Source organism: Fukomys damarensis, unplaced genomic scaffold, assembly GCF_012274545.1.
Source record: "Fukomys damarensis isolate Sample0158 unplaced genomic scaffold, DMR_v1.0_HiC HiC_scaffold_39, whole genome shotgun sequence".
NCBI classification, from domain to species: domain Eukaryota; kingdom Metazoa; phylum Chordata; class Mammalia; order Rodentia; family Bathyergidae; genus Fukomys; species Fukomys damarensis.
Genome location: NW_022900951.1, coordinates 42,545,858 through 42,559,032, shown reverse-complemented (window position 1 = coordinate 42,559,032; position 13,175 = coordinate 42,545,858). Strand labels below are relative to the sequence as shown.

Genomic DNA, 13,175 nt, shown 5'->3' with positions numbered 1-13,175 from the left:
ATTACTTATTGTGAGCAAAGTATTGTACTTTTTTAAAAAAAATTAGAGATTTTACATGGGCTAAATTTCACCCTTTTAGCATAGTTCTGAGAAAAATAGTTGGGGAACCACCAGCACAGCAGCCAGAGGGATTTTTGTCACAATCCACATCAGTTTACTGCCCTCTGCACTGAATGACTTCCACCTCTCTGATGAAAAGCTTAAGTCCTCTCCTTGGCCCATGAGACCCTAAAGGTTTTCTCTGTCTCCACCAGCCCCCTCACTAATTCTATTCCAGCCTTAGTGCTTACTGTTCCTCAAATTTGTCAGGCATGCTCCTGCCTCAGGGCCTTTGCACAAGCTCTCCCCTCTGCCTACATTAGTCCCTTTAGATATGTCTTTGCTGCGTCACACTGAGCAGAGGATACTCCTGAGGTATAAAAACTGGAGAGGACACTTCTGAGGTTACTGGCCTAGGGCAAAACCATTTCCAAACACCACAAACTGAGCTGTTTATTCTTCTGGGTCACCCAGACTGAAACACGGATATTTTTGTGCTCACACTATTTGCAGTGTTCATAACCACAGTACCCTGCAATGTAGAAACCCCTGCAGCCACTAAGCCATTGCTGCTGCTGAATTCATGAATCTGGGCTCTCAGAGGCTCTTGTACTATGACTGTAGAAGTCACACTGTAATGAGGGTCATTCAGCCTTCTGTGCCGACACCTGGACCATACATCCCTGGGCTGTGCAGATTCCTGACTAGGGCATAAACATTCCTGTGGTCACAATGACTTGGATAAACCACTGTTGGGAACATTCCTTATTCACAGGAAGTGGGGTATAGACACTGCTGGAGTCAGACAGACACAGTCACTGTCATTAGACTGAAGTGTGGATAAACACTCAAGTTTAAGTACTGCTTCGGGAGGTAGACTGGACAGTCAGACTTGAGGGTGTATACTCTTGGGGTCAGACTGGGATGCAGCCACTCCTCAGGTCTCAGCCAGGCAAGGAAACACCTGGGGTCACAGACTAGAGAAGGCGTGGATAGCCTTTGGGTGAGAGAGCACAGGTTTCTAAACAAACAGGGTTGAAAAGAATGATTAAAAAATAAATATACAGGGTTAGCTCCTGTTTGCTAGGTTGTAGTTTCAGGACTGCAGTCAAGGCAGACTTTCTGACATTTAAAGAGATTTTTCTTTTAGATAGGGTCTTTCTATAGTTCAGGCCAGCCACGAAGACCAGGGTGACCTCGAACTTGAGGTGAGTCTTCTGCCTCGGCCTCCTGAGTGCTGGGTTTGGATTAGGTTCGTGCTGAGATTACGGGTGTGCTACCACACCTAATGAGGGGATTGTGTATGTAGTGCTGGGGATGAAAGCAGGGCCTTGCACATTCAGGTGTTTTACCACTGAGCCATTCCCAGCCCATCATTCAATATTTTTAAAGCACGTATGTGCATACACACACACACACACACACGACAATGAAAACCGGTTGTAATTGTACAATAATCTACATATTATTAAACAAAATTGGGATGCAGTAATAAAAGGGCTTCTTAAATATTTTGAGATGTGGTCTTGCTATGTAGTTCAGGCTGGCCTTGAACTCAAGTAGCCTAGGTTGGCCTTGAACTAGAGGCAATCCTGCATCAGCCTCCTGAGTGCTGGGATTAAGGCATGTACCACCATGCCTGGCTAAAGAGGCCTTTTAATTAGAGTATCAATATAAGATCTGATCACACCCAAAGTGGTGAGGAATGTGAACAGTATTTCAACATGCCTGTTACAGTCTTGAAACATAGAAAGGGACTTGCTATAGTGGGAAAGTTGCATACTGCTTCTGATTTTTATCAGTGTCTGTAACTGGGAGTAAAGCTAAGTTTCAGTTATATTAGTAAAAATAAAGGTGAAATATTTTCCTCCAAGTTCATGGTTACCCAGTATCAGGTGAAGAATCCCTACTTTAGGGAGAAATTGCAGTCTGAATACCGAGGTTTAGAAGAGGCAAGTCCTTACAAAGCCCACAAAATTCTCACTGCAGTGCAGCAGACTTCTGTGCTATTTCTTTCCATGTTGTCCGTGTGGAGTATTAGTTTAGATCTAAAATGGCTCCCAAAACCTTGTGTTTGGCAGGTGATGAATTATGGGGAGCACTACAGATGACTTGCTTTAGGAGACGAGGACTGGTCAGAAAAGGCAGGTCACTGGGAACATGACCAGAAGCGTACATCTTCCTCCCTGGCTGCCATCATGTATGGACTTCTGCAATGGGCCCTTCCACCATGCTGTTTCTGCCTTGGAACCATACAACTACAGACAAATCTCTAAAAACAGATGAGCCAAAGCTAAACCTTCCCTCAATTTGTTGGTGTCAGGCATTGAATCCCAGGAACAATAAAGTGACAAAGGCAGATTTTGTTAACAGGAGTGGCATCACTGCTGTGATGCTCCCTGGCCATGTGGTTTGGAAGCCTTTGGACTTGTTGGTTCTTTGGGGGAGGGGTGTTTAAAAAGGTTTGGTGATGCCAGCTAGAAAAGCCATATAATACTGTAAGCTTGATGGGAGATTCTGGTCAGAGCTCAGACCAGAATGCTGAAAGGCAGATGGCATCAAGACTGGGCTCAGGACAGTTGTTTTTTTTTTTGGTAATGGGGATAGAACTCAGGACCTTGTGCTTACGAGGCAGGCGATGGAACCACTGAAGGAAGTTTCACTTTGGAACAAGGGCTCCATTGGCAATTGGACTTCAGGCCACATGTATTACACACTGGCAGAATTTTTGTTTACATTCTGTTCATGTCCTGAGACTTACAGGGAGACTGAGATTAAAGGTATTGGATTACTAAATCAGGAAGAAATTTCAAGGCAGGCCAATGTTGAGGCTGTGCCATGGGTATTGCTGGCAGCCTTTAGCCAGATCTATATTGAGAATCAAGAGCAAAATGAATAGCGCAGTGATTTTACAAGTTTTGAATGTCACCAAAAAGGAAGCTCCTAGTAAAGTTTTGGCCCAGGAAAGCTTGGTTGCTAAAAAAGATCTGCATTAGAAAGCAGCCAAATACTCTACATTAGGTCAATAGGAAGAATCTGCAAAACCCCACCCCTCCGAGGCTAAAGTGTGTTGGAGAACCTCAGGGCACCATGTTGGAGAAGGGTCACCTAGGGACTTTGGCTCCCTAGGATTTGGTTCAGTGCTCAGCTACTGAGGCACTCGGGCTGCTGCAGCCATGATATAAGAGGCCCCAGCTACCGCTTGAGCTGTTGGCAGACCTTGGCATCATCCACATCGTGCTGGTTTTACAGGCATACAGAATACAAGAGTTGTAGGGTCTAGGAAGCTTTCACCCAGATTTCAGAAGACCTGAGAGGAGTGTGCCTGAGAGGGCAGTGCATGAAGCTGAAGAGTGAAGCTGGAGGTGCAGTGGAGACTCCAGGATGTTACAGATGCAAGGAATGTAGAACATCAGCTGAGGAATGCTACAGGTAGTGGAGGAAAGCTACCTGAGAAGCCATTGGGGTTCAAACGGTAAAGCTGCAGGGGTGGGGCCACCCAAGCAATTTGTAGTTTCCATCTCACAACTTGTCGAATGAAGTATCAGACATGGAGCTACAGCATTTAATGCTGGGTTTCAGTCTTGCTTTGGTCCCATTCCTTTTTTTCCTCTCTCTATTCCTCCCTTTTGGAATGGGAATGTTCATCCCATGGTATTGTATGTTGGAAGTACTTAACTTTCTTTTGATTTTTACAGGTACTCACAGCTAAGCGTTCACTCTGAGTCTTAGAAGAGGCTTTGGACTTGAACTTTTCAGCAATGCCGTAACTGTTAAAAACGTTGGCAACTCTTAAACACCACCCATGCCCTTCTTCCTTGGAGCCAGTCAACTATGGACTAAAACATGTGAGCCAACATAAGCCTCTCCTATTGTAGGTGTTGGGTACTGTGCCCCAATGATGAGAAAGTCATTTAGACAAGGGGTTGTTGCAGATTCCCATTTCCAGCTTGTCTATTCAGGCCCCGCTGGTGATATCTGAGGACAATTTCATCAATTCAAGTTCTGCTTTTCCTGACAGGCAGCAGCTTCTCAGTTTTGTCAGCTTGCCAGCTAACTGAAGGTCAAAGAAAAAGGAAGTTTTAAACAGAATTATATGTCCTCAGGGGATAGGGGTATAGCTCAGTAGCAGAGTGGTTGCCTAGCAGATGCAAGGCTCTAGGTTTGATTCCAGCACTGCACCCCCAAACCCACTTTCTTTTTTTTTTTTTTCAGTTTTTTTGAGACAGGGTCTCACTATGTAGTTGAGACTGACCTGGAACTCACTCTGTAGCCCAGGCTGGTCTCAAACTCACAGCAATCCTCCAGCCTCAGCCTCCAGAGTGCTGGGATTACAGGCGTGCGCCACCACGCCCGGCTAAACCCATGTTCTTTTACTATCATCATTGTTCACTAAGCAGTGAACATTTTTGACTTCCCCCTTTTATTATAAAACATACAGAAAGATGCATAAAATATAGGGGTTCAATTAACTGTCAGCTGTTATTTTGTATAAGTGTAGGATGTTCACTCATTGCTTTGTGGTTCTCCACTATGAACAGACCATGATTTAATGGGGGTAGTACAGAGTACTGTTATGGACATTCTAGTATTCTACTTCATTCTTTTTTTTTTTTTCCACTGCTGGGGATGCAACCTTGGGCCTCACACATGCTAGGCACACAGCCCTCAACTGAGTGACATCTGCTATTCCTCTAGTACCCATTTCTTAGGAATGGAATTGGCATATGTGCTGCTTTAGTAGAGCATACCAGCCAGGGGTAGTGGCATGCACCTGTAATCCTAGCACTCAGGAGGCTGAGGCAGGAGGATCACTGCCAGTTCAAGGCTAGTCAGAGCTACATAGTGAGTTCAAAGCCAACCTGAACTACATATTGAGACTCTGTCACAAACCAACCAACCAACAAACTTGACACCTTTCCATAGTGGTGGAAAGCAGCATGGACCAAAGTTGCAATTGTTACCTATTCTTCCAAATATCTAGTGTTCTTGTTGTCAATCTTTTTTAGCTGGGCTGGAACTTGTGATCCTCTTTTCTCAGTCTGCCAGAGCTGTGATTTTATATTTTAAAAAAGGTCTCTTTAAGAGAAGGCTTAGTCTGAATAATCTGATAGGCCACTGTCAAAAAATGGACATCCTCTTAATACCTGGGGCTTACCAAATTCTGCGATGGGTCAACTGAGTCTCCGTTTCCTACCACAGCAGGCAGTTTCATCCCTGGAAATTGTCTATGTCCTTTGTACTGTGTCAAGTCTCTGCTTAAACATTACCTTCCATGATAGCCCTTCCCAAACTGCTAACAGCAATACCTACCTAGAATTCCTAATTCTCTTCATTCTGTTTTAGTTTCTCCATTTTCATATCCTATATTACTTTTACATTTTACATATACAATCATGCATCATTTAATGAAAGGGACACATTGTAGGAAAAGGATCCTTAAAATGATGTTGTTTGTGCAAATATCAGAGTATACTTACACTGAGATGGCTCTGACATCACTAGGTGATATATTATGGGACCACTGGTGTGTATGCAGTCTGCTACTGACCATAACATCATTACACAATACAGGACTATTGCCAAGATACATAAACGTGAAATACTAGCCATATAGTGTGTTTGTGTATCCATAGACTGTCTTTTTCCCTCCAGTAGTGGGGACTGAACCCAGGGCTTCACACATGCTAAGCAAGGACTACCGGTGAAATACAAATCCAGTCTTTTTGTTTAAAACTTCAGAAACAATCTTGCTAAACTGGCTAGGCTAACCTCCAACTAGCAATCCTTCCTGCCTCAGCATCCTGAGTAGTTGGATTATAGGCATTGTAACACTGTGCCAGCTCACAGTGATTTTTTTTAGGGGGTTTCACATTTTAAATTTGTTAGTTTTTCTTTTTTTGTAAACAAATAATTGATGAAATAATGCAACACTTTATAGTGTTTTATTACTCCTTTCCCAAATTAGTAGCTCTATAAGAACTGAGCTATTTGCCTGTTTTGTTCCCTGCTCTAACTTCGGCCACAGAACAATGCCTGGCATACAGTATGTCCTCAACAGATGTTTACTGAAGGCCAGGGATTTAGCTCAGTGATTCCACTGCCTGCCTCACAAGGACAAGGTCCCAAGTTCGATTCCCAGTACCAAAAAAAAAAAAAGCATGACCTCTTCGGGGATGGAGATTTAGCTCTGTGGCGGTGCGTCTGCCTTGTAAAGCGCAAGGTCACGAGTTTGATCCCCAGTACCGAAAAACAAAAACAAAAACAGATGTTTATTGAATGCCTCAAAATGTAATATGTAAAGCCCTCAAGCAGTTGCTAGCACACAGCAACAATGTTTAGTAAATACCCACTGACTAAAATCTTATCAGTTGATGGAACATTTCAAAGGTGTAACTGAGCCAGTAGTCTCAGCTGTTTTGGAGGCTGAGGTAGGAAAGAGTGCTTGAACCCAGGACTTTGAGACGAACCTAGGCAACATGGGACAATCCATCTCAAAAATGAAAAAAAAAAAAAAAAAAAAAAAAAAGAAAAAAAAAAAAAAAAAAAAAAAAAGTGGGCCGGGGATTTAGCTCAGTAGTTCCACTGCCTGTCTTGCAACCAAAAAAAAAGGGGGAAAAAAGTTAGATTGTACAGAGCTTTTTCTTAGAGATACCTTTTACTCCAACTCTTAAGGCAAGCTTACCTTAATATGTTAAGGTGTACAGTTCATTTTGTTGTCCTCTATCTATCGCAGAAAAAGAAAAGGGTCTCAGATATTTGGCTAAATCTTTCCATTCAGCCCATTGATTTTTACAGCTATTGGGAGGCCAGAAAGAAAGAGGGACCATGGGATGCAGGGCAGAAAGAGGAGTACTGGGAAGGGGTCAATGTGGGCTCAGAGCCACTTTTCCAGACCTCAGGGGACAGCAAGGTGCGGAGCTGAGGGGTGACCAGGGGCTGGGACAATGCATCCACTCTGCTGAAGGTGCAGTCCTGGGGGCGGATCTCCCTGGCCAGCCGCCCCTTCTTCTTCAATGTGCAGGCCTCCTGGTATGGAGGTGAGATGGGGGGCTGTGTGGGTGGAGTATACTTGTACTTGGAGCCATCCTGTAACTGCAGAGACACAAGAGGCAGGAGATGGTGAGGCCCTGGGACCTAAGAGAGCCTTCCCTCCCATTTCTTGCTGGCAGGGCACTCACGTCCAGTGGGTAACTGCAGTCTGAATCATAGGCGCTCAGGTCTCCACAGGTCACGAAAGGCACAACAATGCGGGTGGGACCATCCAGTTGGTTGAAATCTGAGTCTTAGGAAAAGGCAGGGAGAAGACTGAGGACAGGACCGGTCATGACTCAGGCCACAGTGTGGGTACCTGATCCTCCCAATATATCTGCCAGCCACTCTCCCCCCAGCAACCCTTTCTTCTGTTCAGGTCATCTCCCCCTTCGGGAACCCTCTACCACCCTTCTAACACTTGAGCTCTGATTTTTCTCTGCACTCATGTCCACTTCATTCTATTTTACACTGCCTGGATCTTCTCCCTCATGGGGCAAGGGTCTGACATGGATGACCTTTCCACTTTGGGACATATAGTACAACTGAGGGTCGTAAGACAGAATTCCCTCAGTCAAGTGGAGTCTTCCCTAGAGTGGGGCTCTGGATCCCGGGACACAATTTTCATCAGGACCAAGAGTTACCACCAGGGAACTGGCTGGGCTGAGGCTGCCCCTGGGACTAAACAGACAGAAGACGTCCAGTGCACAAGACAGGGAGCAGCACCCCAGGGATGGCCTCTGCTCTGGCTCTCACCGTACGAGTGGTCCAGCAGAGGCTTGGTCAGGTCTGGCGCGAAGCCCTCTGGAGGGTCATAACCCCGACAGACAGCGAAGGCCTCTGTGGGGGGATGTGGGTTGAGGGGTGACAGACTGCCACCTCTATCTTGTGCAGGCTGCCCTCCCGAGCACCCCCTTGACTGCCCAGCCTCCACCCCACTGACCGATGCTGGAATTCCGGCTGCTCCTGGGTTTCGCGCAAAGCACACTGGAGAAGAAGACTCGCAGCTGGCTGTAGAGCAGTGTCACGTCCCGGCCTCGGAATATCTGAGGGGTGGAGAGGCTGAGGTGGAGGGGCGAGGGTGGCCCTCAGGAATCTCTCACTCTGCTCTTCTAGGTTCTCCAACACTTACCTTGGCAACAAAGCAGCCCCCTGGCTTCAAGACGTGGGTAGCAATGTTCAGAGCCTGTGGGCAGGACAGATGTCTGAGGCCAAAGTGGAGACAGGCAAGAGGGGACCGAAGGAGGGCATGGGCAGCCAGGATTACTCACGGCTAGGAGGAGCTGGGCCTGCATGTACTCGTCAACATCATGGAGACCGGTGACTATGGCGAGAGAACAGCATTAGAGGCCCTAACAGGTTCTGTGCATGTTCTTGTACCAGAGACCTGACAGCTAAAACAATAGTTCTCAGGCTCTGGGTGCAAATTACTATCTGCCAACTGAACACATTTTTGGAGCTCCCAAGCCTTAGGAAAGAAGTCATTTTAATTCTAAAACAACCTCACATACAAGCAACATTAACGGCTCTATTTCTAGCCCAACAGTTCCTCTGAGCTCGGTTCACAGATCAGACTCCACAGCTCCAACATGTCCAAATCCAAACTCCTGGACGCCCTGTCCAAACCTGTTCCTTTCCCCTCAAATGGGACTTCCAGGGATTCTGGCCTAACCTCAGTTCCCCTTGATATACTTCTCCCATCTTTTCCCTGTACCTATATTCTAGACATTAGCAAATCCTGGTAGCTGTATTTTCTGAAGTGTCCTAAATCAATCCCCGCCTTTCCAGCACTCCTCATTCATTTGACCACAGCAGTGTACCCCTCCACTCCTCCTTCTGGCTCTGCCTCTCACACTGCTCAAACAGCCTAAAGGAGGCATCCTGCCATGACCCAAGCCATGCACAATCCTCTGCCCACAACCTTCTCATGGACTGATCCAAACAATCATCTTTGAAAAAAAGGCAACATCCTCACCATGGCCCACCAGCATCTATTCTGCCCCCTTCCCCACACCTTTTGCCTACTGGGGACTGATCCCAGGGCCTTTGTATTGAGCTACATTCCCAGTGTTTATATTTCTGTTGCCCAGGTTGGCCTTAAATTGCCATCTTCCTGCCTCAGCCTCCAGAGTAGCTGGGATTAGAGGCATGCAATCACATGTCTGGCCTTACCACTTTTTAACATCACTTAATTCAACTGTTTATTTTCTTTTTCTGTGTGTGTGTGTGTGTGTGTGTGTGTGTGTGTGTGTGTGTTTGAGACAGGGTTTCACTATGTAGTTCAGGCTGGCCTTAAACTCACTATGTAGCCCAAGCTGGCCTTGAAATCACAGTGATCCTCCTGCCTCCGCCTCCAGAACGCTGGGATTACAGGTGTGCGCCACTGAGCCTGGCTCAACTGTTTGTTCTCTTTCCCATTGGCTCCCACTGGAACAACAGCTTCATAAAGTGAAAGAGAATTCTATTCACCAGTGCTTTCCCAACAAAACAAGTGCTCAGCAAAAACATTTTTTTTTTCCAGTTCTGGAGAATGAACTCAAGAGTCTCTGCACTGAGCTATATCCTGGCTCTTTATTTTGAGCCAGGGTTTTGCTAAGTTGCCCAGCAGGGCTTGAACTTACAATCCTCCTGCTTCAGCCTCCCGGAATACTGGAGCAAATGTGTTATGAAAAGAGGATTGACTAAAACATATGAAGAGTAAGAGGGATTAGATTGGTGCAGAGATGAGAAAAGGGAAGGGTGGATAAGAAGAACCAAACTGAAAGGGAAGGCTGGGAGTGGAGCTCAAGGGTAAATCCCTGTCTAGCAAGTGTGAGGTCCTGGGTTGATCCCTGGCAGCAGGAAAAACAAACAAACCTAAAATCGGGTGAGGATAGGGAAGAAGGCAGAGGCAGAAAGCAGGGAGTTGAAGAAGTTAGGTATGTGTGTGTGGTGGAGGGGGAGCTGAGATCAGAGGAAAGAGACAGAAAGTCAACCAAGGTGAGACAGAGGATACGCATGTCACTTCCCGCTGCCCATTTCATTTACCATCAGGAGCCCCGTCACACACCACCAGGTCTGCATGGCAACCCTCAAAGTGCTGGATGATTTCCTTGGCGGTGGAAAGCTAGAGGGAGACAGAGAAAGAGAGACACAGAGGGAGAGAGAGGATGAATGACCCAGTGCCCTCCACTGCTGCCCATAAGTCCAATCAGCCCTGGCACTGCCAGGTCATTCAAGTCCTCAGGCTCTGTTGGTCTAAGACTGGGTTTCATCCGGGACCTGGCTTCGGTCATTTTTTGTGGTCTCTCTGTGAGATGACTTGTTGGCTCTGTTCTGTGCTGCCAGTCTTTTTTTTGGGGGGGGCGGGTTGTTGAGATAGGGTCTTACTATGTAGCCCAGGCTGGGCTAGAACTCACAATGATCCCCTTGCCTCAGCCTCCTGAGTGCTGAGGTTATAGGTGTGTGCAACCACGCCTGGCTACATCAGTCTGATTCTGTCTGTGATGCTGGGCTAGAACCCAGGGTCTCTTACAGACCAAGCAGGTGCTCAACCACTGAGCTGCACTTGACTTCTCTGTTTCTACTAAGCTGTCTTCTACTTCACCCACCATACACCCCAACACCCTCTCACCTGGGTGATGTCTCCTTGGATCTGTATCACACCTGGTAGGGGAGCCATAGCTTGCAAATCCACAGCTACCACATGGCCGGACCCCTGGCCCCTGTGGACAATGTGGCCCATGTCAGCCCAGTTTTCATTCATGGCCCCTCCCTCAGCCAGGCCACCCCTCCCAGCCCCTCACTCACCGAATCTTCTGACTCAGCACCTGGCTCCAGCTGCCTGGGGCTGCACACAAGTCGACTGCCCGTGTCACACCTGAGCACACACAGGGAAAGCATACTGGTTAGATGTACTTACCCCTCTCCATTGGGAGCACCCAGACCACTGCCCAGGTGCTCAGCCATCTTCTTACTGTCTCTCTGTCCCAGAGGCCCTCTAAATCAGTCCACCCTCCACCATGAGCTCTGCAGACCCAGCCCACTTGTCTGTCTCCTGAGCCACTCCAAATTTTGGGTGTCCGGCCCGACTCAAGGACCTTGGAAGAGGTGGAATTCCTCATCGAGTTGTAGCAGCTTGAAGGCACTGCGGGCCCGCCAGCCATTCTCCTTGGCCAGACGGTAGTAGACATCCCTCTTGTCCTTTGACGTCCGTCCCATCTCACTGTTCACCTGCCAACAGCTGATGCCACCTGTATCAGTAACAAGGTGAATGGACCACCAATTACCTGTGCAGGGCAGAGAATCATGTTCACTTCGAACCAAGCTCACGTGACCAATACAAAGCTCACAGGAAGCACATGGGAAGACTAAAGCCAGGCACTGACCCTACTGACCTCACAGGTCCCAAGGGCCCTGTCACTGAGTTCTTAGACTCCATCAGTTGCCTCTCAGACCCCACAAAGACCCCACAGACTCAATGCTTATCTGACAGATGAACCACTACTGATCCTGTCTACCAGTGGTTACCATCACCAACATTCCACTTTATAAACTGACCTCTACCCTTTGCCTACCTCACTGACCATCTTCCCAGTTGTCCCTAGATTCACAGAGCCCCATTAGCCCCTATTAACTCTTGCCTTTCACTTCCATTACACTAATGCTACCTCACTATATCTCCTACTCCTTTATCTGTTTACCCTATCCTGCACTTCATTAATCCCCTGAGTGATTAGGCCCTCTGTAATTCCTTTATCACCACATCTTTAACTGTTATTAATGTTTAGAGCAGTGATGGTGAGCTTTTCAGAGCTTCTGATGATACAAACACACTGTGGCACGCATGCCATAGGTTCGCCACCACTGGTCTAGAGGATCATGGCCTCTTAGCGCCCTGTTATGCTCTCAGTTACTCTGCAGCCCTCCACTTCACACTATTGGTCCTCAGTAGCTTGCCATTAATGTGGTCCAGTTGCTCCCTGATGCTCACACATCAGCTGCCCACTGGCCCTCCACTCATTACTCAGTGGACACATCCCAACATCTTACTGTTACTTTTTTTCTCACTCTGTCCGCACTAACTACTCCTCCTACAACATCCCATCAGCCTCAATCTCTTCTTTTATCACTGCCCTAATTAGTCCCTTGATCATAACTCCTACCTGTCTCTAGTATTCCCTCTAGACCCTCACCATTATTGTTTTCATTACTACACTTCGTCACTCTCCATTAACCAGCTGAATAGCATTCTCCAACAGTCCTTTGGGGATCACACCCCCATTCACTCCCCACTATTTTATCCCCTTCACTAATCAATGAACGAACGCACCCACCGGCCCCGACACTCCTATCAGTCCTCAATGACACCTGCCAGACTTCTACAACCCTCGCAGTCCACCCAATCTCCCACTAGCTCCCTGGCCACACTCCCGGTGAGTCTTCTTCATCGCCTCAAAGACCACAGCCCCACTGGGACCAGGACCACCGTATCCCACTCCAGGCGTTGCCACTTGCCGCACGCACCCCCTCGACCTCTCCCCGCATTTTAGTCCCCCTGTGTAGATAACCATGGGGTCTGCAGCCCACTAGATGCCCGGAATATGCAGTTGCAGCACCAAGGACCGACGTCCCTCTAACCCTGCCAGCGGCACAGCGCTGGTGTGCCTCCAGTCTCGGCCAGAATCAACGTCCTACGTACCCCAGGGCCTACCTTAGCTCTCAGAACGAGGAGGAAGGAGTCTGGTCCGCCAGCAGCCCGAGCCTCGGCAAGCGCGGCAATCTGTGAGAAATGGTAGTGCTGACTCGGATGCCTGCCACACATGCCTAATGCTTACCGCAGCGGGGCAAACTTGGCATAGCAGAGCCACAGAGCTCCAGCGAAGTCCGTACCGGACCGAACGTACCACGTGGATCCAGTCAGGTAGTGTCGGCGCTTCCGGGTTACGCCAACTGCCGCTCCCAGCATGCAACGAGAACGAACAAGCGGCGGGACCCACGTACTACTGGGCGAACGTCGCGACACCGGAGGACAGATTCTTTGGTGTTTTTTCTTGCATAGCAGAGCCACAGAGCTCCAGCGAAGTCCGTACCGGACCGAACGTACCACGTGGATCCAGTCAGGT

General features: G+C 47.8%; 1 protein-coding gene across 15 annotated transcripts in view; it reads right to left on the bottom strand.

The window, feature by feature from the left end:
• The window catches only part of Ftsj1 (FtsJ RNA 2'-O-methyltransferase 1), a 17,635-nt gene extending 4,460 nt beyond the window's left edge, over positions 1–13,175 (bottom strand). For 2 of the 15 annotated variants that reach the window (XM_010606394.3, XM_010606393.3), the window contains exons 1-12: positions 12,888–12,967; positions 11,151–11,303; positions 10,861–10,930; positions 10,685–10,775; positions 10,099–10,177; positions 8,343–8,395; positions 8,204–8,257; positions 8,015–8,117; positions 7,828–7,911; positions 7,221–7,324; positions 6,937–7,134; positions 6,725–6,766 (exon numbers count right to left, since the gene is read on the bottom strand). In XM_010606394.3, coding sequence (XP_010604696.1) covers positions 6,734–6,766; positions 6,937–7,134; positions 7,221–7,324; positions 7,828–7,911; positions 8,015–8,117; positions 8,204–8,257; positions 8,343–8,395; positions 10,099–10,177; positions 10,685–10,775; positions 10,861–10,930; positions 11,151–11,303; positions 12,888–12,909 — 1,044 coding nt within the window. In that variant the 5' untranslated portion in view covers positions 12,910–12,967 and the 3' untranslated portion in view covers positions 6,725–6,733. Of the gene's footprint in view, positions 1–3,667; positions 4,097–6,205; positions 6,248–6,598; positions 7,135–7,220; positions 7,325–7,827; positions 7,912–8,014; positions 8,118–8,203; positions 8,258–8,342; positions 8,396–10,098; positions 10,178–10,684; positions 10,776–10,860; positions 10,931–11,150; positions 11,340–12,763; positions 13,043–13,156 lie in introns of those variants that run through there. The other 13 variants (XM_010606392.3, XM_010606396.3, XM_010606397.3 and 10 more) reach the window with 13 other exon arrangements.